The sequence below is a fragment of the Lactuca virosa genome, chromosome 6, assembly GCF_052849685.1.
Source record: "Lactuca virosa cultivar CGN04683 chromosome 6, Lactuca_virosa_CGN04683_v6, whole genome shotgun sequence".
Classification (NCBI taxonomy): domain Eukaryota; kingdom Viridiplantae; phylum Streptophyta; class Magnoliopsida; order Asterales; family Asteraceae; genus Lactuca; species Lactuca virosa.
Window position 1 is genome coordinate 273,908,399 of NC_136431.1, and position 27,223 is coordinate 273,935,621.

At 34.5% G+C, this 27,223-nt stretch overlaps 1 protein-coding gene across 1 annotated transcript; it reads left to right on the plus strand.

Annotated features, from left to right (window-relative positions):
• The first annotated feature begins 23,939 nt into the window (after window positions 1-23,939).
• Window positions 23,940-26,132, plus strand: LOC145118671 (putative WRKY transcription factor 48). The gene is made up of 3 exons (XM_079054365.1): window positions 23,940-24,429; window positions 24,965-25,108; window positions 25,541-26,132. The coding sequence occupies exons 1-3, from the start codon at window positions 24,089-24,091 to the stop codon at window positions 25,959-25,961; spliced, it is 906 nt and encodes a 301-aa protein (XP_078910491.1). The 5' UTR covers window positions 23,940-24,088; the 3' UTR covers window positions 25,962-26,132.
• Window positions 26,133-27,223: the final 1,091 nt, after the last annotated feature.

The window sequence follows — 27,223 nt, forward strand, 5'->3', positions numbered from 1 at the left end:
CTTGATATCTATGTGTAAGTTGAAGGTAACTATGAACTCACTTGTTAAAGTGGAAGACTGTAAAGTTGGACATCGATTCACTTTAGCACTTGGATTTTCCTTTGATGTGACCTAGGTTAAATTATCACTAAGTCTTATTTTATTATCTCTTACGACTAAATAATAGTCTAGATTCCTCAACAATCCCAATATCTACATATCTATAGTCGATAAGAGACAACCAGGTAGGATCATATCGGAGGTAAGGTCTGTTTGGTATACAGAGTATACTGTTTAGAAATCCCACTTTAAACACCTCACTAAACCCAACCTAGACATCATCCCCATAAGTAGATCAATCAGTATAACGACATGGAATTACTGATAAATCTTATTTATAGGTTCATGATAACAACTATGACTATAAATATAAGTTACACTGAAAGAATGAGAGTGTAGCTTAACGTACAGAGATTTCATGGACAAAAGTCCAGAAATTGCACTCGAAGAGCTTCTACCTGCTAGCTATTACTACTTCAGGGATCGCAGGGCTTCGCTGAAGGCTAAAACTAAGAGAAAATGGGCTAGAATTAAAGGAAATCAAGAAAGGAAGTCGTGGAGATGTGTGTAGAGGTAAAGGAGCACAAATGAGGTACTTATAGCCAAATTTGGGGTGCACGGCGTGCAAAAGGGGTGCACGTCGCGCATTTTAAGGCTACCTCCCCACATCCACTTTGTGACATGTGTCAGGCTCTCTGTGGTCCACGTTTTCACCTTCTAGAAGCGTGCGTCGCGTACCCGACGGGCACCTGGAGCGCACTATGTGGGGCGTAAATCGAAGATTTTGTAAATTCCATAACTTGTTCATGCGGACTCCATTTTCGACGTTCTTTTTAAACCCCTAAGCACTCGACGAGATCTACAACGTTTTTGTTAGAGTCCATCATCTAATTATGACTTTATTTTTCGTCCCTGTTTTTATAATATTTAATTATTTTGCAAAAATCATAACTCCCTCGTACGGACTCCCATTTTGGTGTTCCTTTTACCAAAATTCTTATCTTAAAGAGTACTATGATTTTCCTTTTGGTAACTTCACCCAAAAGTCAACCATTCTCTTCGTACCTTTTAACATCACACATTCCTTGTGTGCGACTGACTTTTATATTTTATATAAATCATATCTAATTCATACGGAGTCGGATTAGTACGAAATTTATATTTCTGGGATCAGGCGCGTACTATATATATATATATATATATATATATATATATATATATATATATATATATATATATATATATATATATATATATATATATTGGCGCACTTGTTTTTACGACTTACAGACGATTTGGCCGATTTTTCCTATTTTTCTTTAATACGAAACTCGTATTATATACTCTGCAGCGCGCACGACTATAGATTATCGTAATCAAGAATTTATAATTAATAACTATTACTTATTATGTGTAGCCTAAATTTACGGGTGTTACAATCATCTCCCCCTTAGGATGATTACATCCTGAAATCATGAACAAAACAGGGTTTGTATAATGACTCCGCACGTTACCTCTCCATCCTAAGTGATAATCGTAACTCTCATGTCTTTTCTATCGTGTTTCGAACTCTTAGACTTCTTGACTTTTGATGGTGCTGAACTTACTCTTTCTCCTAAATTAAGGTCTTTATTTTGAATACCGTAACATACTGATGGTTCATGTTCTAATGACCTCTCATCATATGATGCAACGGTTAGACTCGGGTCTCTTTGAGTCAAAGTCTAACACGAAGGATACCTTCCTTCAGTTTCTAATGTGATATAATCACATTCCGTCATGTCACATTCCTAGCTACAGGCTGCCTAATCTTAACGACGAACGCGATACCTCTACTAATCGCTTCGATTATCTTTTCGTTCAATATAAAGTCGAATGCTACGTCAAACATACTTCATAGATCAGTCGGATTCGATTCGATATGACCACTAAGGTAGGAATATTATTTATCTTTGTAGTCGTTACCGAAACAAAGGTAATGATGGAAAAGAACAAATAGCTCAATTACTTAGAGATTTTGTAAACTTGTGACTTTCCCTGATCAGAGTGCGAGTCATGTGCCTCCGACAGTATAGTCGTCTACTACCTTTCACACCTATTCATACTTGTCCCAAGTATTGCCTTCCAGTCTACTAAGTTACTATTCCTAAAATCATAAAACAATTTAACACATACTAATGTGTCCAAATGAGTACATGTCATAAAAGACTCTTCTAGGGTTTCTTCCTCGCGTATCAACCACCACGATTCTTCTTCTACTTGGTTGGCGGTGGAAACGCCAGACGATGGGATGACTTCAGGAGTTACACCAAAAGTTCTATCATTGATATCTTCTGATAGGTATCATTCACTATCGTAAGACATCTCATTTTCTAGTCCGCTACGAGTTCGTATCATGATGTTCTGTACACCAAAGCAGGCGTTGGTGTACCTCGACGAGAATACAAATAGAGAAGGTTTAGACGCGTAATCCTCGTTATTACTCCGAAAAGTTATATATCAATTCTAATACCGTAATTAACTATTTAGAAACCTGAACACATAAAATTTCCTATATCTAGGTCGGAAACAAACCTTAAATATAATTAAGAAATAGCAATTTAGGCAACCTAAACCATGCTACAAATCATTTAGCATATAAAAGCAAATTAGTCATGTTATCCTAAAGTAAGCTACTATTTGTGTTAATTCAGGTGTACTACCTAAAATAATATAGACACACATCTCATGATCATCGTTTAGCATTCTAAGTTGAAGTCAAGAAATTCCCTAAAAGTTCTAGTTCGCTTAAACTAATGCTCTGATACCAACTGCGACATCCACATGTTTACAGACAGAAAAGACCGATTTGTTTATGCTTATTAAATTAGAGTATCCTTTTTAAAAAGGTTTACTTTGCGGAATTTGTCCCAAAAATATGATAATAATATTATCAAGACATTTCCAAGAAATGTATTTTATTTATAAAACTCGGGATGTCATTGTCATAACAATAAACATAAGCATAAACAAAGACTTACAACATCTCTTTACACTAATACTCTATATCTTCTTTGAATCTCTCGGCATATACCTATATCATCATATATAATTACATGTGATACAATAAACTAAGTTTGTGTGACAACGAAATTTCCATTTGAACAAACTCTACCGTCTAGCACTTCAATTAAAAGTCAAATTCTTTTCTGCTAATTTTTAGCTCGGTTTAAAGTCCGGTTGGGTATTTTTAATATTTATTTTCTTGAGAGAACAAATTAGAGGAAGTATACTTTAGGATTAAATGTGCATCATTTAAGTCACAAAAATCCAAGAGTTTGGAGTTTTCGGCCCAAAATAGTGTTAGGGCCGAAAACCCTAAATGGTATATAAATGACACTTAGTCATTTTTAGCCATTTTTCCCATTTCCAAGTCAAGAACAATTCTCTCTCAAGTATCATCTGAATTTTTGTCAATATCTTCAAGATTGTAAGTGTTTCCTTCCTTGTTTAGTTGATCTCTTCCATTATCTAGTGATCTTACATGATTTCATCCATGAAATCATTCCATTTTCTTAGATCTTCAAGTGTTCTTCATTTCACCAAGAACACCAAGAACACACACTAGTGTTTTGGGCCGAAAACACCCTTCTTTGCTTCCATATTGTAAGTATCTATCTCCTATACTTATTATCTAGTAAGGATACTTGATTTAGGGCCTTGAAAACATCCATTTCTCAAGAACAAAAGGTGTTTTCGGTCTAGTGCATCTCCTTAGACCGAAAACCCTTATGAAAGGTGCAAAATGACTTTAGGCCTTTCCCAATGCTTAGTATTGAGTCTAGAACACTTCGTTGATTGTGGAAAGCCCTTAAAAATCACCAAACTTAATGAGTTTTCGGACAACCATTTGGACCGAAAACCCTTTTGGACCGAGAACCTCTTCGGACCGAGAACCTCTTCGGACCGAGAACCATTTGGACCGAGAATACCCTTAGGACCGAAAACTCCTTTAAGTGGCCATACTCCCCTTAGATGCAACCCTAATGTACTCCTAGCACTTGAATCAAAGTGTTATCCATGTTTTAGGGTGTCTTTACTTAATTAATTAGTTGTTAAGTGACTAATTGGATACATATATGTGTCAATATACGTTAAATAGGATCCGTGTGTGTGCTCAAGTCTTCACTTGACACTTAGCATCCTTTTTCCGATCTTACATTCGCATCACTCACTTCAGGTGAGTTCATACCCCTTAATCAACCTTTTAAATGATTTTAAATGCTTTTATGGGGGGGATACAAGTTGAACTATTATAGTTATTATATCAATCACATGTGATTAATAACTATCAACATATGGATTTTCTTACTTTTCAAACAGTATTATCAAACAAACTACTTCAAATGCTTATCAAACACCTTTACATGTTAAACTCTTTATCAAACTTGTTTCTTTATGCCAAACTACTTTGAAATCGTTTTATGAAATGACAACAAGTCATCAATGTTTATTTAAACTCTTCAAAAGGTTTTACAAAACTTCTTTGTCTTTTAAACTAATATATTTTGTTAAATGTTTATCTATTTAGATATAGTTATATAAGTGGGATTCAAAGGACTTAGGACTGATAACTCACCCTACCTCATGTTCCTTGTTTGGTTGTGGTCTTAGGGTATCGGTTGTTTGTCCGAAGGTCGTTTGAATCTTAGTTATATATTATGTATATGTATATAGATACAAAAGTTCCTTCTTTCAGTTCAATGCCTTTGGGTAGCAAAGGTATACAAACATGTTCATTTATACAAACAACATTGCTAGTAAACTATAATAGGTATAGTTTAGGAAGTTACAAATACTATTACTAGAACAATGAGTCAGTTCATTCATGAGTCATAACATATAGTGATGAGAAACAAACATAACATACTATTATTAGAAACAGAGAGAACATAAATACATACTAGACAGAGAGAACATACAATACAACTAGTTCATACTATACATTATACAAGAGAACATACTATTATGAGAAACAGAGACAACATACATACATACTAGACAGAGAGAACATACAATACAGCTAGTACACACAATACATATATAAGTACATTACAACAGTTATGTGAGCCACGTAACGGGGCATGGCATCACCTGTCATGGCTCGTTTTGTATCCAGAATCTCCTTAAGTGGAGAGCTTTGAGTTTGTGTATAGATCTATACTGGATTGACTATCCTACACCTTGCTGCTCGCTACAGTGGGACTTGCAAGTCTACGGGTGCCAAATGTCATTTCTTCCGACGTCTTTCATCGTCGCGTTTTTAGTCGGTAGTATGGTACAGGCATATCACATGGTACTTTAAATAACAATTGGTTTAAGGTAGTTAGTACAGCAGTAGTTACTTAATACCACACTGCAGTACTATTTTATTTCCCCATTGCATTCACTTTGTGATCTTCACACACTGAACGGTAATGTAAAAACTATATTTTTGGTTAATGATAGTCAGATTTGGGAAAATACACACTCTTACAAGAGACATACATACAAACATTTGATGCCTTGGTAGAAGGCTACTTTTAGTAGAAAACATAGGGTTTTATAGGAGTTACAAACATTTACAAACATTTACAAACATTTACAAACATTTACCAACATTTACAAACATTTACAAACATTTACCAACATTTACAAAGATTTACAAACTTATACATCAAGTACTTACAAACACTTTCATACAAACAATGACACTAAAATACTTATGATCTCACCAGCTTTAGAGCTGATAAACTCTTTCAAAATAACTTGTATTCTCATGTCACCAGTAGACAGGTACCGGTGCCAGGTTTTGAGAAGATGGAGCTCGTTCAAGACTCATCTTTTATTTTGATTTACATTTTTAGTGTCTATTACACTTTACAGAACACACTTGTATTAAATTATATTATTAATGCAATGGATGATGTTGTTGCTTGTTTACTACTACTCATTGTTGTGATACTATACATGACGTCCTCCACCCCCGAACGTTTCCGCCGTTCTGGTTTTGGGGTATGACAGATTGGTATCAGAGCATTGTTTAAAGTGAATCGAGTATATCAACCCATAAAAGATATACAAACTACAAACACAGCGGGATTAAAAATACTTTGACAAAGAGTTTATACTTAAATAATAAAATATTTAACCAAGTATACATACCTGCATTCATGCTAAAATCAGTGTCACTAGGACAGAACAAAAGTATTACGATTGTTGGGCAGCACAAGTAAACTTAGAGACATATAGTCAAATCTGGGAAGATATAGCCTGATCAACTATATTATCCGAGGAGTGACTAGCATGTGACTAAGAGTGGTTATGAGGTTGCAAGAAGTCTAAAAACTTACCAACAATACCACAGCGAAAACCTTAGAACAGAACATAAACTTAAAATACTATAGGAGTATTTTGTGTTACTATAATTTACTTATGTGCAAACTAAAAAGGCCTTATAACTACCTAATTAGTACTTTATTTAGTTATTTCTTATACCCCTTTTCTCGCATAGATAACATGGCTGGATTCCATCCCCACGGCGACCTGTACTTCCCTAACCAAGGTAATGGAGGAGGGTTTGAAGCAGCGCCAGAAAATGATCACCCAATCCCCGTGGATGATCACCAGGCTGAAGGCTTTGCAGATGGTTCAGACTCCGAGCCTGAAGTTAAGAACCTACCTCCGGTGGCTCCTGTCCCAAATCCTAACCCTCATCCGGCTTTTCAAGGCCCGACGCCTCCATGGGTGGAAAGCTTAGAAACATGGAGCCAAGAACATAATCCGCCCATACCATTCAACGGAGACCAAAGCTTTTATGACCTGAGCGAAGGAGGCTCAGCAGATAGAGTCTTGCCAATCCTGGTCCGCAGAGTGGCCCAAAACGAGATTCAGGGCAGGACAGCTCTCCATCGAATCACGGAAGTTGATGCCAATGCGAGAATGCATACCATCTGCACCATTCGTCTGGAAGATGCTCATGAGAGATCTAGGGGAGAACATGAGGCCCTGCTGCAAGAGCTAGCTAAAACTCGAGCTGAAGTAATAGAGCTCCGAGTACGCCAAAGGGTGTACGAAAGGCACCTACTTGATATGGAGCGTCAGCTAGCTGAACTAAGAGTTCACCCAAGGGATAACCGTCACCAGTATGAGATATTCTACCTTTCTTTCCTTGGTTGAAAGAATAGTCTTCCTATCTATGCTCCAAGTAGCACTTTTCTAAGTAACCATCCCTGTACTTTAAGTACTTTCTAGTTAGGCCAGTATGCCGTCAAAACTTTTCTACTTCGGATATGATGTAAGACCTACTCCAAGGTCATTTTGTCCAAACTTATTACATCTTAAATATCAATTATATTGACAATCAGCTAAGTTTTGTGCCAATCCTTGTTCAAATACTTTCATTCTACTATCGTTAGAATCCTATCAAAACCTCACTTTCGTCAAATTTCCAAGCTGTGGTAATTAGCTCAACGATCACTTCCAATTCTTGTCAAAGGTTGAATCCGGTTATCCACTAACCGATAATAGCCTAGTTCAAAATAGCAATTGTCTAGTGAACATTCTCTGAACTTACTTCAACTCTTTTCCAGTACTGCATCATAGGGATGTAGGTTAAACCATCGAGAACAGTTTAACAAAACAAAAACCTTACATTTACATGAATGAGTAGAATACATCTAGGGCCGACCATAATCACTCACAAACTCCTTTTCTTGTCAAATAGCATAATCATGTCGTCATCTAGAAGTAATCAGCCGAACGACAAAACCCCGATCCTTCATATAGACGCTGCCACCTTCCAAGCAGCGGTAACAGCTGCCGTGACAGCTGTCCTTGCACACCTCAACACTAGTAACAAAAGCAAGGCTGTAAAAGGTGTTGACAGTTCAAGTTGTTGTAACCACCCGGGAAATCAACAAATGATAACTGTTACGAGCACCCAAAGCCGCAAAGCAGAGGTAATAAACGAAGGCGTCAAGCCTACAAAGAGCGCAAACGATCTCAAAAAGTTGCCAAGCAACAGTAACAAGTGGCAACCCCTGCCACTTCAACACCGTTCAGACCATATGAGGGAAAACTCCCGAAGTGTATAAAGTGTACTTTTCATCATATAGGAGTTTGCCGTGATCCGCAATGTATAAATTGCAATCAAATGGGGCACACTATTGGTGTCTGTAGGGCGCCGGCACAAACCGTCTTCCAAATCACTAACATCGGGGTCAGCCCGGCTTGTTATGGTTGTGGTGAGACCGGACACTATAAAAGGAATTGTCCAAGGGGGAAGAGCACCACAAGCGCTCGTGTCCACATAACTCCGACTCGACACTTCACTTCCACCACCGATGCTGGGGCAAGCCAGATTTGTCATTTATGCGGTGAGATAGGACATCTCAAGAAGGATTGTCCCATAACAAAGAACTCTGGCGCAGACGGGAAGATTCTAAGGATCACTACTGAAGGAGAGACTACTTCGGACCCACGTTGAAATCCTAGGGCATTTCCGTTATATTAGACATATAAACTATTAAAAACTAGTGCAACTCGAGTCATATCTTTTGCGAGATCCCGTCAGTCAAGGGACTCTCGTGCTGCGTGTACTTGCTTTTGTAGTATACCTTGTTCGCAGCAGCAGTCTTGTAAGATAAGCTAAAGTACTGAAACTCTGTCAAGTTGCACCATTATGTTTCTGTAGCACCTTTATAATCTAATCTAACGCCTCTTATTTCGAGTAGTCCGACATTATCATGAAACATGAGTCAATTCGATCCTCACAATGCCAGTCTCGTGCGAAAATATCTTTTCCCCATAGTCTCCTTTCTAGCGAAACTGTCATTCCAGAACTCCGAGATACTCATGCGAGGGGTATCTTATGTTTCGTATCCTTCCCGAAGAAACCTCCCCCGAATACCACTCATACAGTACGTCAAGTTCCATCCGAAGACCCATACTGTTAATTCATCGCTGAGGAATGTATACGCAAGGGTGGTATATAATCAAGGTTCTACAAGTTTAGAATTGGTGGTTCCGCTTTAACTTCTTTTCCTTGTTTGGATGTAAGCTAGAGAAGAAACATTTATTCGACGGCCTTTTCAATCTTAATCATACACGACTCGTGTATGCGAAGCCGTGATTGATGAAGCAAATATGACTTCCAGAAAAGAACTTCAGGACAAAGACCGCTCCAGAATACGAGTGATCGCACTGCCATGCGAATAAACTTAGGAGCCAATCAAAATGACTTTCCCACCGATTGAGACAAGAGATTCAGATAGAACATAAAACTTCCAGGATTACCTTCGCAACGTCAAGTCGAGTTCATGATCGACTTAGTTCCAGGGGCTACCCCAGTAGCCAAATCGCCCTATCGTCTGGCACCGACATAGATACAAGAACTGTCCAGTCAACTTAACGAACTGCTCAGCAAGGGCTTTATAAGACCAAGCTTCTCACCCTGGGGAACTCCGGTCTTGTTCGTCAAGAAGAAAGACAGATCATTTTGTATGTGCATCGACTATAGGGAGCTCAACAAACTAACCATCGAAAATCGTTACCCTTTGCCTCTCATAGACGATTTAGTTGATCAACTGCAAGGGATGAACTTCTTTTCAAAAGTCGATCCAAGATCCAGGTATCACCAACTACGAGTATTAAGGGAGGATGTTCCGAAGACAGCCTTCCGAACTCGTTATGGACTCTACGAATTCTTAATGACGCCGTTCGGATTAACAAACGCGCCCGCAGTATTCATAGATCTAATGAATAGGGTGTGTCGTCCTTACTTGGATCAGTTCGTCATCGTCTTCATCGATGACATACTTATCTACTCTCGTAGTAAGGAGGAGCATAGTCAACATCTTCAGCAGGTCTTGGAAACATTTCGATCAGAGAAGCCCTACGTGAAATTCTCTTAAATGTGAGTTTGGATTCGAATGGTCAAATTCCTGTGTCACGTTGTTAGTGAAGAGGGAATTCATGTAGACACTTCCAAAATCCAGGCCATTGAGAATGGGCAGATCCGAAGACACCTACAGAAATTTTTTTTAATTTCTATGTCTCGCAGACTACTATAGTAGGTTCTTTCAGAACGTCTCACGATTCGCGAAGCCCCTTACAACTTTGACCCAGAAGGGCTATCCCTCCCAAAAAGGAATAGAAGACTTTGTAATCTATTGCGATGCATCCAAATCCAGGGCTCAGTTGCATATTAATGCAATAAGGTTAAGGTCGAATACCAGAAACCGTCAGGATTACTACAACAACCTGAGATACCAGAATGGAAGTGGGAGCGGATCACTATGGACTTCATAACCAAGCTGCCCAAGACAACCGGTGGACTTGATACCATATGGGTCATCGTCGACAGATTGACCAAGTCCGCACACTTCCTGCCTATCAAAGAAACAGACAAGATGGAGAAGCTTACAAGAACCTACATACGGGAGATTGTACGACTGCACGGTGTTCCCATATCCATTATCTCTGATAGAGATAGTAGATTCACTTCGAGGTTCTGCCAGTTGCTACAAAGTTCCCTGGGAACTAGGCTGGACATGAGTACAGCCTATCATCCACAGACCGACGGACAAAGTGAGAGGACTATCCAAACCTTGGAAGACAGGTTGCGAGCCTGTGTGATCGACTTTGGAAAGGCATGGGAAACTCATTTACCCCTTGTCGAGTTTTCCTACAACAACAGTTATCACACGAGCATAAAGGCTGCTCCATTCGAGGCCCTCTATGGCCGAAAGTGCAGATCCCCTCTGTGCTAGACTGATGTGGGTGATACCCAGTTAGCTAAAGGACGAGTTCCTGACAGCACTCTCACGGGTCCGGAGATCATACAGGAAACGACAGAGAAGATCGTTCAGATTCGTGAACGATTGAAAGCCTCTAGAGACCGACAGAAAAGTTACGCAGATAAACGAAGGAAACCGTTAGAATTCCAGGTGGGCGACCGTGTTCTATTGAAGGTCTCACCCTGGAAAGGCTTGATACGCTTCAGAAAGCGTGGAAAGCTAAATCCAAGATACATAGGGCCTTTCGAGATTCTTGCCAGAATCGGCCCTGTAGCTTACAAACTCAATCTACCTAGTGAACTCAATAATGTACATCCTACTTTCCACGTATCGAACTTGAAAAAGTGTCTGTCCGACGAGACTCTTGTAATCTCACTCGACGAGATCGAGATCAACGAGAGCCTCAACTTCATGGAAGAACCTATAGAGATCATGGACCGGGAGGTCAAGCAAACGAAACAAAGTCGTATCCCGATAGTGAAGGTTCGCTGGAACGCCAAGCGAGGACCTGAATTCACTTGGGAGCGAGAGGATCAGATGAAACTGAAATATCCTCATCTTTTTACTTAGTTATTTGTAACTACTTATTTGCTTAAACTCTAATTTCGGGACGAAATTCCCTCTAACGGGGGAATGATGTGACAACCCGAAATTTCCATTTGAACAAACTCTACCGTCTAGCACTTCAATTAAAAGTCAAATTCTTTTCTGCTAATTTTTAGCTCGGTTTAAAGTCCGGTTGGGTATTTTTAATATTTATTTTCTTGAGAGAACAAATTAGAGGAAGTATACTTTAGCATTAAATGTGCATCATTTATGTCACAAAAATTTAAGAGTTTGGAGTTTTCGGCCCAAAATAGTGTTAGGGCCGAAAACCCTAAAGGGTATATAAATGACACTTAGTCATTTTTAGCCATTTTTCCCATTTCCAAGTCAAGAACAATTCTCTCTCAAGTATCATCCGAATTTTTGTCAAGATCTTCAAGATTGTAAGTGTTTCCTTCCTTGTTTAGTTGATCTCTTCCATTATCTAGTGATCTTACATGATTTCATCCATGAAATCATTCCATTTTCTTATATCTTCAAGTGTTCTTCATTTCACCAAGAACACACACTAGTGTTTTGGGCCGAAAACACCCTTCTTTGCTTCCATATTGTAAGTATCTATCTCCTATACTTGTTATCTAGTAAGGATACTTAATTTAGGGCCTTGAAAACATCCATTTCTCAAGAACAAAAGGTGTTTTCGGTCTAGTGCATCTCCTTAGACCGAAAACCCTTATGAAAGGTGCAAAATGACTTTAGGCCTTTCCCAATGCTTAGTATTGAGTCTAGAACACTTCGTTGATTGTGGAAAGCCCTTAAAAATCACCAAACTTAATGAGTTTTCGGCCAACCATTTGGACCGAAAACCCTTTTGGACCGAGAACCTCTTCGGACCGAGAACCTCTTCGGACCGAGAACCATTTGGACCGAATACCATTTGGACCGAGAATACCATTAGGACCGAAAACTCCTTTAAGTGGCCATACTCCCCTTAGATGCAACCCTAATGTACTCCTAGCACTTGAATCAAAGTGTTATCCATGTTTTAGGGTGTCTTTACTTAATTAATTAGTTGTTAAGTGACTAATTGGATACATATATGTGTCAATATATGTTAAATAGGATCTGTGTGTGTCCTCAAGTCTTCACTTGGCACTTAGCATCCTTTTTCCGATCTTACATTCGCATCACTCACTTCAGGTGAGTTCATACCCCTTAATAAATGATTTTAAATGCTTTTATGGGGGGGGGGGGATACAAGTTGAACTATTATAGTTATTATATCAATCACATGTGATTAATAACTATCAACATATGGATTTTCTTACTTTTCAAACAGTATTATCAAACAAACTACTTCAAATGCTTATTAAACTCCTTTACATGTTAAACTCTTTATCAAACTTGTTTCTTTATGCTAAACTGCTTTGAAATCGTTTTATGAAATGACAACAAGTCATCAATGTTTATTTAAACTCTTCAAAAGGTTTTACAAAACTTCTTTGTCTTTTAAACTAATATATTTTGTTAAATGTGTATCTATTTAGATATAGTTATATAAGTGGGATTCAAAGGACTTAGGACTGATAACTCACCCTACCTCATGTTCCTTGTTTGGTTGTGGTCTTAGGGTATCGGTTGTTTGTCCGAAGGTCGTTTGAATCTTAGTTATATATTATGTATATGTATATAGATACAAAAGTTCCTTCTTTCAGTTCAATGCCTTTGGGTAGCAAAGGTATACAAACATGTTCATTTATACAAACAACATTGCTAGTAAACTATAATAGGTATAGTTTAGGAAGTTACAAATACTATTACTAGAACAATGAGTCAGTTCATTCATGAGTCATAACATATAGTGATGAGAAACAAACATAACATACTATTATGAGAAACAGAGAGAACATACATACATACTAGACAGAGAGAACATACAATACAGCTAGTACATACTATACATTATACAAGAGAACATACTATTATGAGAAACAGAGAGAACATACATACATACTAGACAGAGAGAACATACAATACAGCTAGTACACACAATACATATACAAGTACATTACAACAGTTATGTGAGCCACGTAACGGGGCATGACATCACCTGTCATGGCTCGTTTTGTATCCAGAATCTCCTTAAGTGGAGAGCGTTGAGTTTGTGTATAGATCTATACTGGATTGACTATCCTACACCTTGCTGCTCGCTACAGTGGGACTTGCAAGTCTACGGGTGCCAAATGTCATTTCTTCCGACGTCTTTCATCGTCGCGTTTTTAGTCGGTAGTATGGTACAGGCATATCACATGGTACTTTAAATAACAATTGGTTTAAGGTAGTTAGTACAGCAGTAGTTACTTAATACCACACTATAGTACTATTTTATTTCCCCATTGCATTCACTTTGTGATCTTCACACAATGAACAGTAATGTAAAAACTATATTTTTGGTTAATGATAGTCAGATTTGGGAAAATACACACTCTTACAAGAGACATACATACAAACATTTGATGCCTTGGTAGAAGGCTAATTTTAGTAGAAAACATAGGGTTTTCTAGGAGTTACAAACATTTACCAACATTAACAAACATTTACCAACATTTACAAACATTTACCAACATTTACAAACATTTACAAACTTATACATCAAGTACTTACAAACACCTTCATACAAACAATGACACTAAAATACTTATGATCTCACCAGCTTTAAAGCTGATAAACTCTTTCAAAATAACTTGTATTCTCAGGTCACCAGTAGACAGGTACCGGTGCCAGGTTTTGAGAAGATGGAGCTCGTTCAAGACTCATCTTTTATTTTGATTTACAATTTTAGTGTCTATTACACTTCACAGAACACACTTGTATTAAATTATATTAATAATGAAATGGATGATGCTGTTGCTTGTTTACTACTATTCATTGTTGTGATACTATACATGACGTCCTCCACCCCCGAACGTTTCCGCCGTTCTGGTTTTGGGGTGTGACAGTTTGTCAGGTTGGGAAACCTGGTGAGTACATATGGTTTTTAACCCACAATAATATAATGTATCTCTTTATATAATTCACACCAAACAGTTAACCCGATTACCCATTCCCGTTACTCTCTCTCTCTCTCTCTATCTCTCTCTCTCTTTCTCTTTCTCTCCCCCCCCTCTCTCTCTCTCTCTCTCAAGGGTTCTACCGTAATGGTTACGCGATGATAAGGTAACCAAGAAAAATAGAGTACTCAAATCAATCAACAATCCATACTCCCGGTTTGTGTGATTTCATTAACACCTACAAATTGCAAGTCTGCTATTGTTCCACTGGACTGTCTAGAATAGTTCGTGGTCGCTAGCAATACACTGCTTGAGGACTGATCTTTGTTGGGCATGGTCTCTTCGCCCTATCTGTCGTATGGTCTCTCACCATTAATCTATCTCTGGTATGGTTTCTTACCATTATCTCTTTTCTCTTATGGTCTCTCACCGTTATCTCTACTCTTAGGGTCCCTAACTGTTATCTCATGTCACTTATCTTTTTCTACCCATCCTACCCAATACATTATGAGTACAGTAAAATACATATATGATATTTTAGAAAAATCATTATACCATCTAACACATATATCAGAAACTCAGATAATAAGCACATAAAGCATTTAGGCAAATTAAATACTTGATATATATGTGTAAGTTAAAGGTAATTATGTACTTACTTGTTAAAGTTGACGACTTGAAGTTTTACAGCACTTCGCTTTAGCACTTGGCTTTTCCTTTGATGCGACCTAGGTTAAATTATCACTAAGTCTTAGTTTATTATCTCTTACGAGTAATTAATAGTCTAGATTCCTCAACGATCCCAATGTCTACTGAACTATAGCTAATAAGTGACAACCAGATATGATCATATCGGAGGATGGGTCTGTTTGGTATACAGAGTATACTGTTTGGAAATCCCACTTGAACCACCTCACCAAATCCAGCTTAGACATCATCCCGGTAAGTAGATCAATCAGTATAACCACATTGAATTACTTATAAATCATATTTATATGTTCATGACAACGACTATGACTATAAATATAAGTTACACTGAAAGAATGAGAGTGTAGCTTAACTTACAGATATTTCATGGACAAAAGTCCGGAAATTGCACTAGTAGAGCTTCTAATTGCTAGCTATTACTACTTCAGGGATCACAGGGCTTCGTCGAAGGCTAAAACTAAGAGAAAATCGGCTAGAATTGAAGGAAATCGAGATAGGAAGTTGTGGAGATGTGTGTGGAAGGAAAGGAGCACAAATGAGGTATTTATATCCAAATTTGGGGTCCACGACATGCAAAAGGGGTGCATGTCGCGCATTTAAAGGCTACGTCTCCCCAACCACTTTGTGTCATGTGTCAGGCTCTCCGTGGTCTGCGTTTTCACCTTCTAGAAGCGCGCTTCGCGCACCGAGCGTGCACCTGCCGCGTACCGTGCGGGGCGCAAATCGCAGATTTTGTAAATTCAATAACTTCTTCATATAGACTCCGTTTTTGAAGTTATTTATATCCACGGAAAGCTCTCGATGAGATCTACAACATTCCCTTAGACTCCATCAGCTAATTCTGAATTTATTTTTCATCTCTATTTTTATAAGATTTAATATTTTGCAAAAGTCATAACTCTCTCGTACGGAATCTGATTTTGGTATTTCTTTTACCAAAATTCATATCTTAAAAAGTACTACGATTGACCTTTTGTGACTTTACCCAAAATTCAACCATTCTCTTCGTACCTTTTAAAGTCACACATTCCTTGTGTGCGACTGAGTTTTATATCTTATAAAAATCATTTCTAATTCATACGGAGTCTGATTTCTACGAAATTTATATTTTCAGGATCGGGACGACGTGTACTTATATATATATATATATATATATATATATATATATATATATATATATATATATATATATATATATATATATGTTTTGGCACACTTATTTTTACGACTTACGGACGATTTGACTATTTTTCTTATTTTTCCTTAATACGAAACTCGTATTATGTAGTCTGCAGTAAGCACGACTATAGATTATCTTAATCAAGAATTTAATTTTAATAATTATTACTTATTATGTGTAGTCTGAATTTGCGTGTGTTACAATATACTACCCATTGGAACAATTTCCTTCCGATTAAGATGAATATTTTCGCATTGAGAGATGTCATTAATCGGTTACCTACTAGATGTAAGTTAGATCAAAAGGGGATGGATATTGACTCGCTTTTATGCCCAAATTGTGGGAGCGATACGAAGATGTCAATCACTTAATTTTTTGGATGTGAGGCCGCGTCTAGTTTGTGGAATAGAATTAAGGTGTGGGTCGATGAAGTTATTATGGCAATTCCAAATATTATCAAGATGTTTCAGTTGATAGATTATCACCAGGTGCGGAACCAATTAGTTGGCAGGGGTAGCATGTGTTACCCCTCAACTTTGTCCAAGATTGAATGTACTCTGGTTGCATATCTAACGTGCCCTAACGAATACTCTGGGAGAAAAGGTAGATGGGTTGTGCTACTCCTTACTAAGAGATGAAGACGAAGGATTATTATTATATTCATCCGAATGATATATTTGGCTACTCCTTTTCGTGGATAATGACTTCAATTTAAAGGATTATTAATATCTTCATCCAAATGACATATTTGGCTCATCGCCCCATTTCTGGAAATTGTGAATGTAATTTTGTTGCTTAATTGATTGTTAATATGTTATAGTTCCTACAAATATAAATATTATTTGGTGTAGGTAGGTTGGTGTAGTGTTCGTAATTTAAGTATATATTACAAATCAAAAGTACTAAAACAAATTACCATGAAACGTCTGGAGCAAAGACTAGATGGAGTGCAGGTGAGTTGATATCAGGCTTCCAAAACTGTATTAAATTAAACATTTACATCCTTTGTTCAAATAGATATCTCATAAAAATATTGTATTTTTACGCATAATATGTACTTACATTTCTTTAGTGAACAGACAATAGCAAATATGTAACAAATATATTACATCACCCATATTGTCAAGAAATGCAAGTACTTGGCTATTATAATTTATGCGTAAAAGATTTAAGTGCATTGTTATTATGAGTAAAAACAAATTTCATTGCTATTGTTGGTGAAGAAAAAATTGTGCTACCCCTGATGAAAAGTTCTGGTTCCGCCCTTGATTATCACTCTTTCTACCTACAAAGGAGAGCTATTTTAGATATTATTATAGTGACATTGATTTGGTTTCTTTTGGCATACTACAATAACTTGTTCTTTAGGAGAAATAGGTTTCATAAAAATCAATTGTTTGATTTGATTGTCTCATTTTTGTATAATTGGTTTTGTAATCGTAATCGTAAGATTAGGAAGAGTTGGAATGTGTGGATGCAAAACTCGGATATGATATAATTGTTCTTTTTCTTTTGCTAGCCTCTAACTAGCTTCTAAATAAATTCAACTCTTCAATAAGAAAACCAAATACATCTACCAACTCTAATCCATGGGTGGACTAATACCCTGAAAAACTGGTGGGCGATGAATTAACTCCCTAAGTTACCTCTGTTTGACAATAAAAATGAGGAATTTTTCGTCATTTTATCTTTCACTAACTCATGGGTCCATGAAGTCACACTTATCATTCGTTTCCAATTATTGGTTTCCAAGTTCAAGTTACCTTCTCCCACTTGAGTTTGAGCATGAAATATTTGTGTATATTTTAGTATTATATCAGTTTAACGAAATGCATACACATAATCTATTAAATAAAATGTCAGTTTTTGTTCATATAGACAAAGTCAATCACATGGTCTTCTACTTTTTATACGTTTCCGATGAATCAAACACGAAAAAAATAAATATGAATAAAGTTGAATGTGTGTTACCCATTCAAGTCATTATCCCATATTTAATTGACATTTTTGAACTTCTCCTATTCTTATTTTGTGTACATATGATTTTAGATATTTAACTGGCTTTTTTGAATATCGATATATCATTAAAATAATAGCAACGAACTACTAAAAACATATTACAAGGAAAGAATAGCTAAAGCATGATCATGAAGTCAATTGATTGGGTTCATGTTGCACTTGTTACACTTATTAAAAATCTAAAAACGATCGTTAAACAATATCGTCAAAGATGTTTGTGGTTTTAGTTTTTTACAGTTCCTAAAACATGATTGTTGCAAAAATTCCACAACATCCAAAAATCAGTAATAATAACCTCATCGAAACATTTCTTTTGCATGTTAATTCCATAAAAAAAACCAAGTAATCCTTATATAAGTCTAGACAAAGACTCAAGGAAATTGCTAACTAGGCGGCATACCAATCCAAATATCGAGCCAAAATTTAGTACGATTTCCCAATTTGATCTTGTAGAATTCTTGCAAACGAAAATCCTTAGGACTTAGCCTGCAGTTGCGAAATAGATATTTGATTGATTGACTATAAAAGTAGAGAAAATTGTAAATTTAGCTAAATACACTAATTACTTTGTGGAAAATAGCAAAAAAAAAAAAATCAAAATTGCATTTTTAGCCACTAAAATCGCAGATGGGTATAATCCATCTGCGATTTCGCCATGCCATCTGCGAACGTACAAGTGGCAAAAGCACAGACGTGCTTTCGCCACTTGTACGTTCGTAGTTGGGTTTTTTTTTCGCTGTATATATATACCCCCTTTTCAGCCTAAAATCGCAGATGGACTATGTCCATCTGCGATTTCCTCTCCTTTTGACCTGCAATTTTGTGAATTTTTTTTTATTTTGACTACAAAATCGATAGGTTTGACTACAAAACAACCTTATTATATATAAACTTTTCAAAAAATTATCATTTTTGTTGTTATTTTTTTGGAAAATTTGTTTAAAACATCTCTAAGGAAATCGTCCATGATATCGTTCATGATAGCTCTAAGGAAATCGCAGAGAAAAAAAAGAGTTTCTCCAAGAAAGAGAGTGAACGAAGAAAAAAAAAACGTTTTTATACTAGATCCCACGAAATCGAGGATGAACTTCACAAAATCACAGATAGACTTTTCCATCTGCGAACGTACAAGTGCCTAAAGCACATATGTGCTTTAGACACTTGTACGTTCGCAGATGGAATGACAAAATCGCAGATGGGTTTAATCCATCTGCGATTTTATGGCTATTTTTGTAATTTGGGTTTTTTTGCCTATTTTTCACAAAATAATTAGTGTATTTTGCTAAATTTGCAATTTTTCTCATAAAATTATACTCCATCGTGTAAAGTTAAGTCGCGTGAAAGGCTTTTCAAAGTAATTTACATAATCCAATACAATTTACGACAATAAACCAGAATACTTAAAATGATAAGAAAATATTAAAACTACTTTTTGGTAAATCTAAAATAATCTGAGAAGATTTTCTTTAATTCTTTTTATAAAGGGCGACAAAAACTTTTTCGCTTGCGATCCAAGAAAGTAATTTGGTTCAAAAGTTGAAACCGCGAGAAACGGATTTATTATATTTATAAGACAAAATTTCACAATTGGTCCCTATGGTTTACAGAATATCGCACTTTGAGGACTTCCTAGCAAATAGTCATGCGACTGATCCCTGTGGTTTGTAAAATTACATGAAAGGTCTTCCTGCCGTTAAATCTAACTTTTCAGCAGTTAGATTTTAATGGAAAAGACTATTTTGTCCTTCTACCAATATTGCAATACACTACAAACCTCAAGGACCATTCGTGTAATTTTATAAATTTGAAATTTTTATGTATATATATATATATATATATATATATATATATATATATATATATATATATATATATATATATAAATTATAAATTTCGCATTTTGTATTTATATAAATTATAAATATAAATTTTATATATATGTATATATATAATTTCAACAATCTGATAATTTTTTTTTTCTTTTTGACATTTTGTTTTCTATTTTTATTTTATAGTTTTAGTTATTTATGGTTTTTTGTTATATTTTTATTTATTTTGAATCAAGTAATAAACTTAAATTCGATAAACCATGTCGAAATTATTTTTTCTTTAATTTTTCTTATTTGTGAATTGAAGCGTTAATGTTTTTTTTATTTTTTTTTTATTTTATGTTTTTACTGTTCATGTTTTTTTGGATGCTCCATAGTTAATATTGTTAGCAACTTTAAGTTTGCATTTATCATTATCATTATTTGACATTTTGTTTTCTATATTTGTTATAATTTTAATTATTTATTATTCTTTTATTGTTTTTATTTATTTTGATTCAAGTAATGAAAAATAGAAAAACAAAAAACAAAAACTCAAACACCAAATCCTAATATACTCTAATATATTAATACATTTTATATTTTCATCTTTTTTTGGTTTTTCGTATTTTTTTAAATTTTTTAGTATTATTTTTTTTTATTTTTTTTCATATTACTTTTTAATAATTTCCTATTTTTATTTTTTTAATTATTTTCAATTTTTAGTTTTTTCGTTGTTTCGTTTTATTTTTCATCAACTTGATAATTTTTTTTGACATTTTCCAAAAAGTGTAAAATGTATGAATATATTAGTATATATTACAATTTTGGTGTTTGAGTTTTTTTGGTTTTTTATAATTTTGGTTATTTATGATTTTTGTAACTTTTTTATTTTGATTCCCGTAAATAAAATAGTTATATTTACAAATATAAATAAAGAAAATAAACATAACTTTTTTATTTTCACAAATCAAAATAAAAAAAAAGTTACGAAAACCATTAATAACCAAAATTAATAAAAAACTGCGAAAAAAACCAAAAAATATGAAAAGTGTAAAATATATTAATATATTAAAGTATTTTACAACTTTGGGGTTTGAGTTTTTGTATTTTTATTTTTCTATTTTTCATTACTTGAATCAAAATAAATATATATAAAAAAAAAGAACAAAAGGTGAAATAATGATAATGATAAATGCAAACATAAAGTTGCTAACGATATTAACTATAGAACATCAAAGTAAAAATAAATAAATAAATAAATAAATAAAACCGTAACAACAAAAAATTAAAAAAAAAACATTAACGTTTCATTTCATAATTAAGAAAAAAAAAGGTTTCGATATGGTTTATCGAACTTAAGTTTATTTACTTGAATCAAAATAAATAAAAACATAAAAAAACCATAAATAACTAAAATTATAAAATAGAAAATAGAAAATAAAATGTCAAAAAGATAAAAAAAAATTATCAAGTTGTTGAAAATATATATATATATATATATATATATATATATATATATATATATATATATATATATATATATATATATATATATATATATATAAAATTTCAAATTTATAAAATTACACGAATGGTCCTTGAGGTTTGTAGTGTATTGCAATATTGGTACAAGGGCAAAATAGTCTTTTCCATTAAAATCTAACAGCTGAAAAATTAGATTTAACGGCAGGAGGACCTTTAATGTAATTTTACAAACCACAGGGACCAGTCGCGTGACTTTTTGCTAGGAAGTCCTCAAAGTGCGATATTTTGTAAACCACAAGGACCAATTGTGAAATTTTGTCTATTTATAAATTAAAATAAAATGAAATTAAAAAAAAAAAAAAAAAAAAAAAAAAAAAAAAAAAAGGATATTTTTATGCACACGTACCTAATCTTGTATAACTTTCCGTTTACCACGTGAAACCGGAAACCCGTTTACACAAAGCCGGTTCCCGGTCAACAGCCGGGTATGAATGCGTCGACTACAAGCCTCCATTTATTGCGACTTCCCACAGACATCCGGTCAAACCCAAGCATCAAACGGCATTACCCTCCTTCCCATTTTGAATTTCATTTCAATATATATATATATATATATATATATATATATATATATATATATATATATATATATATATATATATATATATATATATATATATATATTTCAACTTATAAAATATTACTTTCTTTGTGTAAACACATTTCTATAGTATGTTATAAAATAATAAAAGAATTGTATATATGTTATGACTCAACATCAACTTATGTATATACGTATTTTTTAGAACAACAAACTCATATAATTCTAAATTCATACAATTCTAGTCTTAAATTACTTTTTAAATCCATTTATATCGCAAATAAAACTCGGAACCCTTAACCTTTTAGAAAGATGCAACTTCCCATACCCACTAGGCCTAATGTAGGTACTATATGTGTTTTTGGAGATATTTTTTTAAAATGAAGCGTTTACCGATTGTTTTTGTCACTAGTTATAATCTTTGTAAATTAATTAAGGTAGTCATAGTAGCTTAGAGTTAGAGAGAGTCTCTAATAACAAAAATTTGTATAATACTTGTTGATGATCAAAGGTCGTTTATGCTTGCCAGGTTAACAGTTAATTACATAAGTATATATCATGGAAATTCACAAGTTTTTTTTGTAAGTTTTAGAAAAAAATTGGTTTTCTGCAGTGCATTCCTTAGATGTTACAATAGTGCACCTTTGATGGAATAATATATTTGCACTTGTTCTTCACAAAAGATACCAATTTACACAATGGACCCATAATTATTTCAAAATTTTCAATTAAATAAAAAATTAAATTTTTTTATTATCATTCATTTTAAAAGGTTTTGGTGGTGCAACCTCTCAATATTCTATTTGCAATTTTCGATGATATATATCTTTTATAAAAAAGATAATAATTACCGACTCATATAATGAACTCATTCATTTATCTGTCAACTAAAAATATGTTGTTGGATCGATTTAATTTTATTTTGACTTTGACACATTTAAAATTTAGTAATGTACTAAATCCGAACAATATTGGTCGGTTACGATATTGAAATGAATGATGAATTGAATCAGTTGTAAAAGAATATGCACTTCACCGCTGAAATCAACTTTAACTTTTATACGTCAGATCGTTGACTCTTACTTTTTTTGTATGTACAGAATAGATTTCATTTACATATATACACATACATAAGTATCTTGAAACAAATATATATATATATATATATATATATATATATATATATAAAAGACTAATAGTTACTGTAACTTTAATAAAAATTAAAACTTTAAGTGGAAAATCATAAGTAAAAATTTCAATAATTTTATTTTATTATGAAGTCAAACAAACTCTCTATACTACTTCTAAACTACTGATTTTGTCTCCAATGATATTATAACCCTCACATTTTGGCTGATGATAACAGCTATCTACAAATACTTGTATCAATTGACTACAAGCTTTGGTAACAAAAAAATGTAATCAACTTGTAAATTTCTTGTTATTCAACAATAATTGGCTTGTGCAACTCTCCTATATATGTGTGGATCGAATGTTTTAGGCTAATGAGTTTCAAAATATTTTCAACCAAGGGGTCAATTCACTTTACTAAGGACTTAAGGGGTATAAAATGGTATTCAAGCAAAGTTTGAAATATATATATATATATATATATATATATATATATATATATATATATATATATATATATATATATATATATGCGTGTTTGTGTGTGTGCAGAAAGCCTCTTCAAACTATAAACTTAAATCTCTCTCTCTCTCTCTCTCTCTCTCTCTCTCTCTCTGGAGTGCCTACAAATGAAGAAATCATGCCTTTGATGAGTTTAAGGACAACAGAAGCTAAAAATCAACACCGATAATTGAAAGTTGATGGCAAATTTAGCATCTTTGGATCAAATTCCGTCAGTCTGCGGTGGTGGAGGCGGAGGTTTCTTTGACACTCCTCAAGGGTACGGCCTGGACATGTTGGCCTTTCATGACTACGGTGGTGCTTCTCTTTTTGATATGCTTCAGCAGCCGACACCGCCACAGACTTTGATGGTAAAGCCAGCACCACAAGCTTCCACGATGCTGGAGACATCAGAGGTGGTTAATACTCCTCCAACAAATTCGTCATCTTTATCATCTTCTTCAAACGAACCTGTTAATGATGTTGATCAAGAAAACAACACAAGATCAGATGATGCTCAAGAAAAGAATGCTAATAAACAGTAAGAAAAGAATCTCTTTTTAGTTTTTCTTCTACTTTCACACACACACACAGTTGAAGGTTTTCTGTGTTCTGCTGAATTTTTTTTTTTCTGAAAATTAAACAATTGAAACTTTGGTTCAAACCTCCATCATTGTTTCAACGAAATTATTGTAGCCGTGCATCTGTTCAGATAAAATTACGCACACACATGCTTTGATGTAATCTTTCAATACAGATTAGGTGAATAAGTGAATTTGTGATTAAAAAGTTCTTTTCTTTGTTTATTATTTACACATACATGCAGTGTTTTCACTGTGTGTGTTTTTAAAGATCTTTTATATAAAAATTCTTTAACTAAAAATGCCTGTTCACACGCATTCACACAATTTGTGCACGAAACATGGATTTGTTTTTATTCTTTTATCATTTTTCTAGTTAAAAAATATATAACTTGAATCCTTATGATTTCCGGAATTGTTGTAAGTGTTTTTGTTTTATAGAAATGAATTAATTTTATAATTGTATAAACTGAGATGTGGGTATTATCTGTGTAGGTTGAAACCCAAAAAGAAAAACCAAAAAAAACAAAAGGGACCGAGATTTGCGTTCATGACGAAGACTGAAGTTGATCACTTGGATGATGGCTTTCGATGGAGAAAGTACGGTCAGAAAGCTGTGAAAAACAGCCCGTTTCCTAGGTACACCCCATCTCCACCAGTTATCCATACATATGATATATATACCAAAATAATACTATTAACTATTTTTATTACAAAATCATCATTTCAATCAAGATATATATGAATGCGAACAGCTATTGTTTTCTTTCTGCACAGTAGTTCATCCTCTTCATCTTTATACTTACATTTAAGTAGAAAAACTCTTACATATTTATGAGTTATAAATATACATAAAATCTACAAACATAAATTGACAGATTTGGATTTTTTCAATGAAGATATGTATTATGGCACCAAATTTAGTTGAGGGATGTAAATAACAAAAGTTTATGTATTATACTTTAATTTTACACCATACAAACATGCATCTAAGGATAATTTTCTGGATATTTGTATCTGTTATGTGTCAAATTAATACGAAAGTAACTGTGGCAACTTATTTGAATACAGGAGTTACTATCGGTGCACTAGTGCATCATGTGGAGTGAAGAAGAGAGTTGAAAGATTGACAGAGGATCCAGCGGTCGTTGTTACAACTTATGAAGGTATTCATATACACCCCTGCCCAGTGACACCTCGAGGAATGTTACCAGAAACTGCCACTTATGGCGGTCTTGGTGGTGGTGGTGGTTCTTCATATATTTTACCACAATTTCACTACCAACAACCGTTACGACCATTCTTCCACAACCAAACAAATTCTTTAAGCTTTAACAACACCACCACCCCATCATCATACTCACATTACCTTCAAGAAAGACAATCTTGCCCTCCTTCTATGTCATCTTCTTTGCATAGAGATCAAGGTCTTCTTCAAGATATGGTATCCTTCCAGATCAGGAAAGAGGAGCCCAAAGTGGAACCTAGTTGAGGGTACTTTGGGACAGATGACTATAGTGTTTCTTTGGGGGTGGGTTGGGGTTCTTTAGGTAGCTAGTTCTCAAGGCATTAGCTTTTAACAAGCATTTTACATATGTAATTTTGTTATGAGCCTTTTAAGTTATTTTTGTACATCTTAATCTTAAATTCCTTTTTTGTGTTATTCTCATTTCTCATTTGGTAATGGTATGTTGGTCTAAACTATAATTTGGCCGTATAAATGATATACTTGTCATTATCATACTAGCTATAACAAATTAGAAGAAAAAACAAATAAAACCGTGACATGTATGCCATTCAATATTATATTTAGGTTGAGGTCTTATTAAAAATTAAGAAGATAGAAAGACATATATAACTACCACCGAGGTGGTATGGGCTACCCTTTTAGATTTAAATACTTCAAAATGAAATGTTTCAGGTATAAATCCCAAAAGTTTCAGTCATTAATTAGGTGTCATGCAGCTCAAAAACAAATAAACATTTGAAGAAAAAATTATTCTTGTTCAAAGTTGATTTTTGAAAAAGTATTCAATTCTATCAGTTGAGTTACCTTGATTATGTTATGGAACAAATGTGATTCGGTGTGAGATGGAGAACTTGGATTAACAATGGTCTTATGTCATCTCGTGTTTGGGTCCTTGTAAACGGCTTCCCCGCCATTGAATTTTCCAATTATGAAGGGCGTAAGACATGGCGACCCACTTTCACCTTTCATTCTCGTAATCGCAATATAAGGCCTAAAAGTTGCTTTTAAAGGGGCTTGCGATAAATAAATTTTTCATGGGATCAAACTTCCAAACAATTGCCATTGTTGCTACGTAGCTATCTGGATGCCTGGTAATTAATCGAGACAATCCTCTTCTAGTACAGATGACACATTGCAAAGATAGACATAGACTAGGTTACAAAGTGATACCGAGAGATGGACTCCGGTATTGCTCTCTGTTGCCTAAGTTGGATGTCTGATGGAAGTAAAGTAAAATTGCTTAGAGTGAGAGTGTTGTTGCTTTACCGATTTGCATCGAGGTTCTTATATACTGATGAGATGGTCAGGGTTCTTGTTTCTTTATATGGGTAATGCGAGTGTCCACAGGTTGTAAGGGTAGTACCCTTCAATATAATACTGTTGCATTTTCCGTGTTTTCTAGGATGTTGCTTGAGGATTCGTACAGTCGTATTTGTTGTTATAATATATTGCTATCCGGCTTGCTTTTGCTAGGGATTGTCGGTTTTGTAACCTTTGGGCTTTTT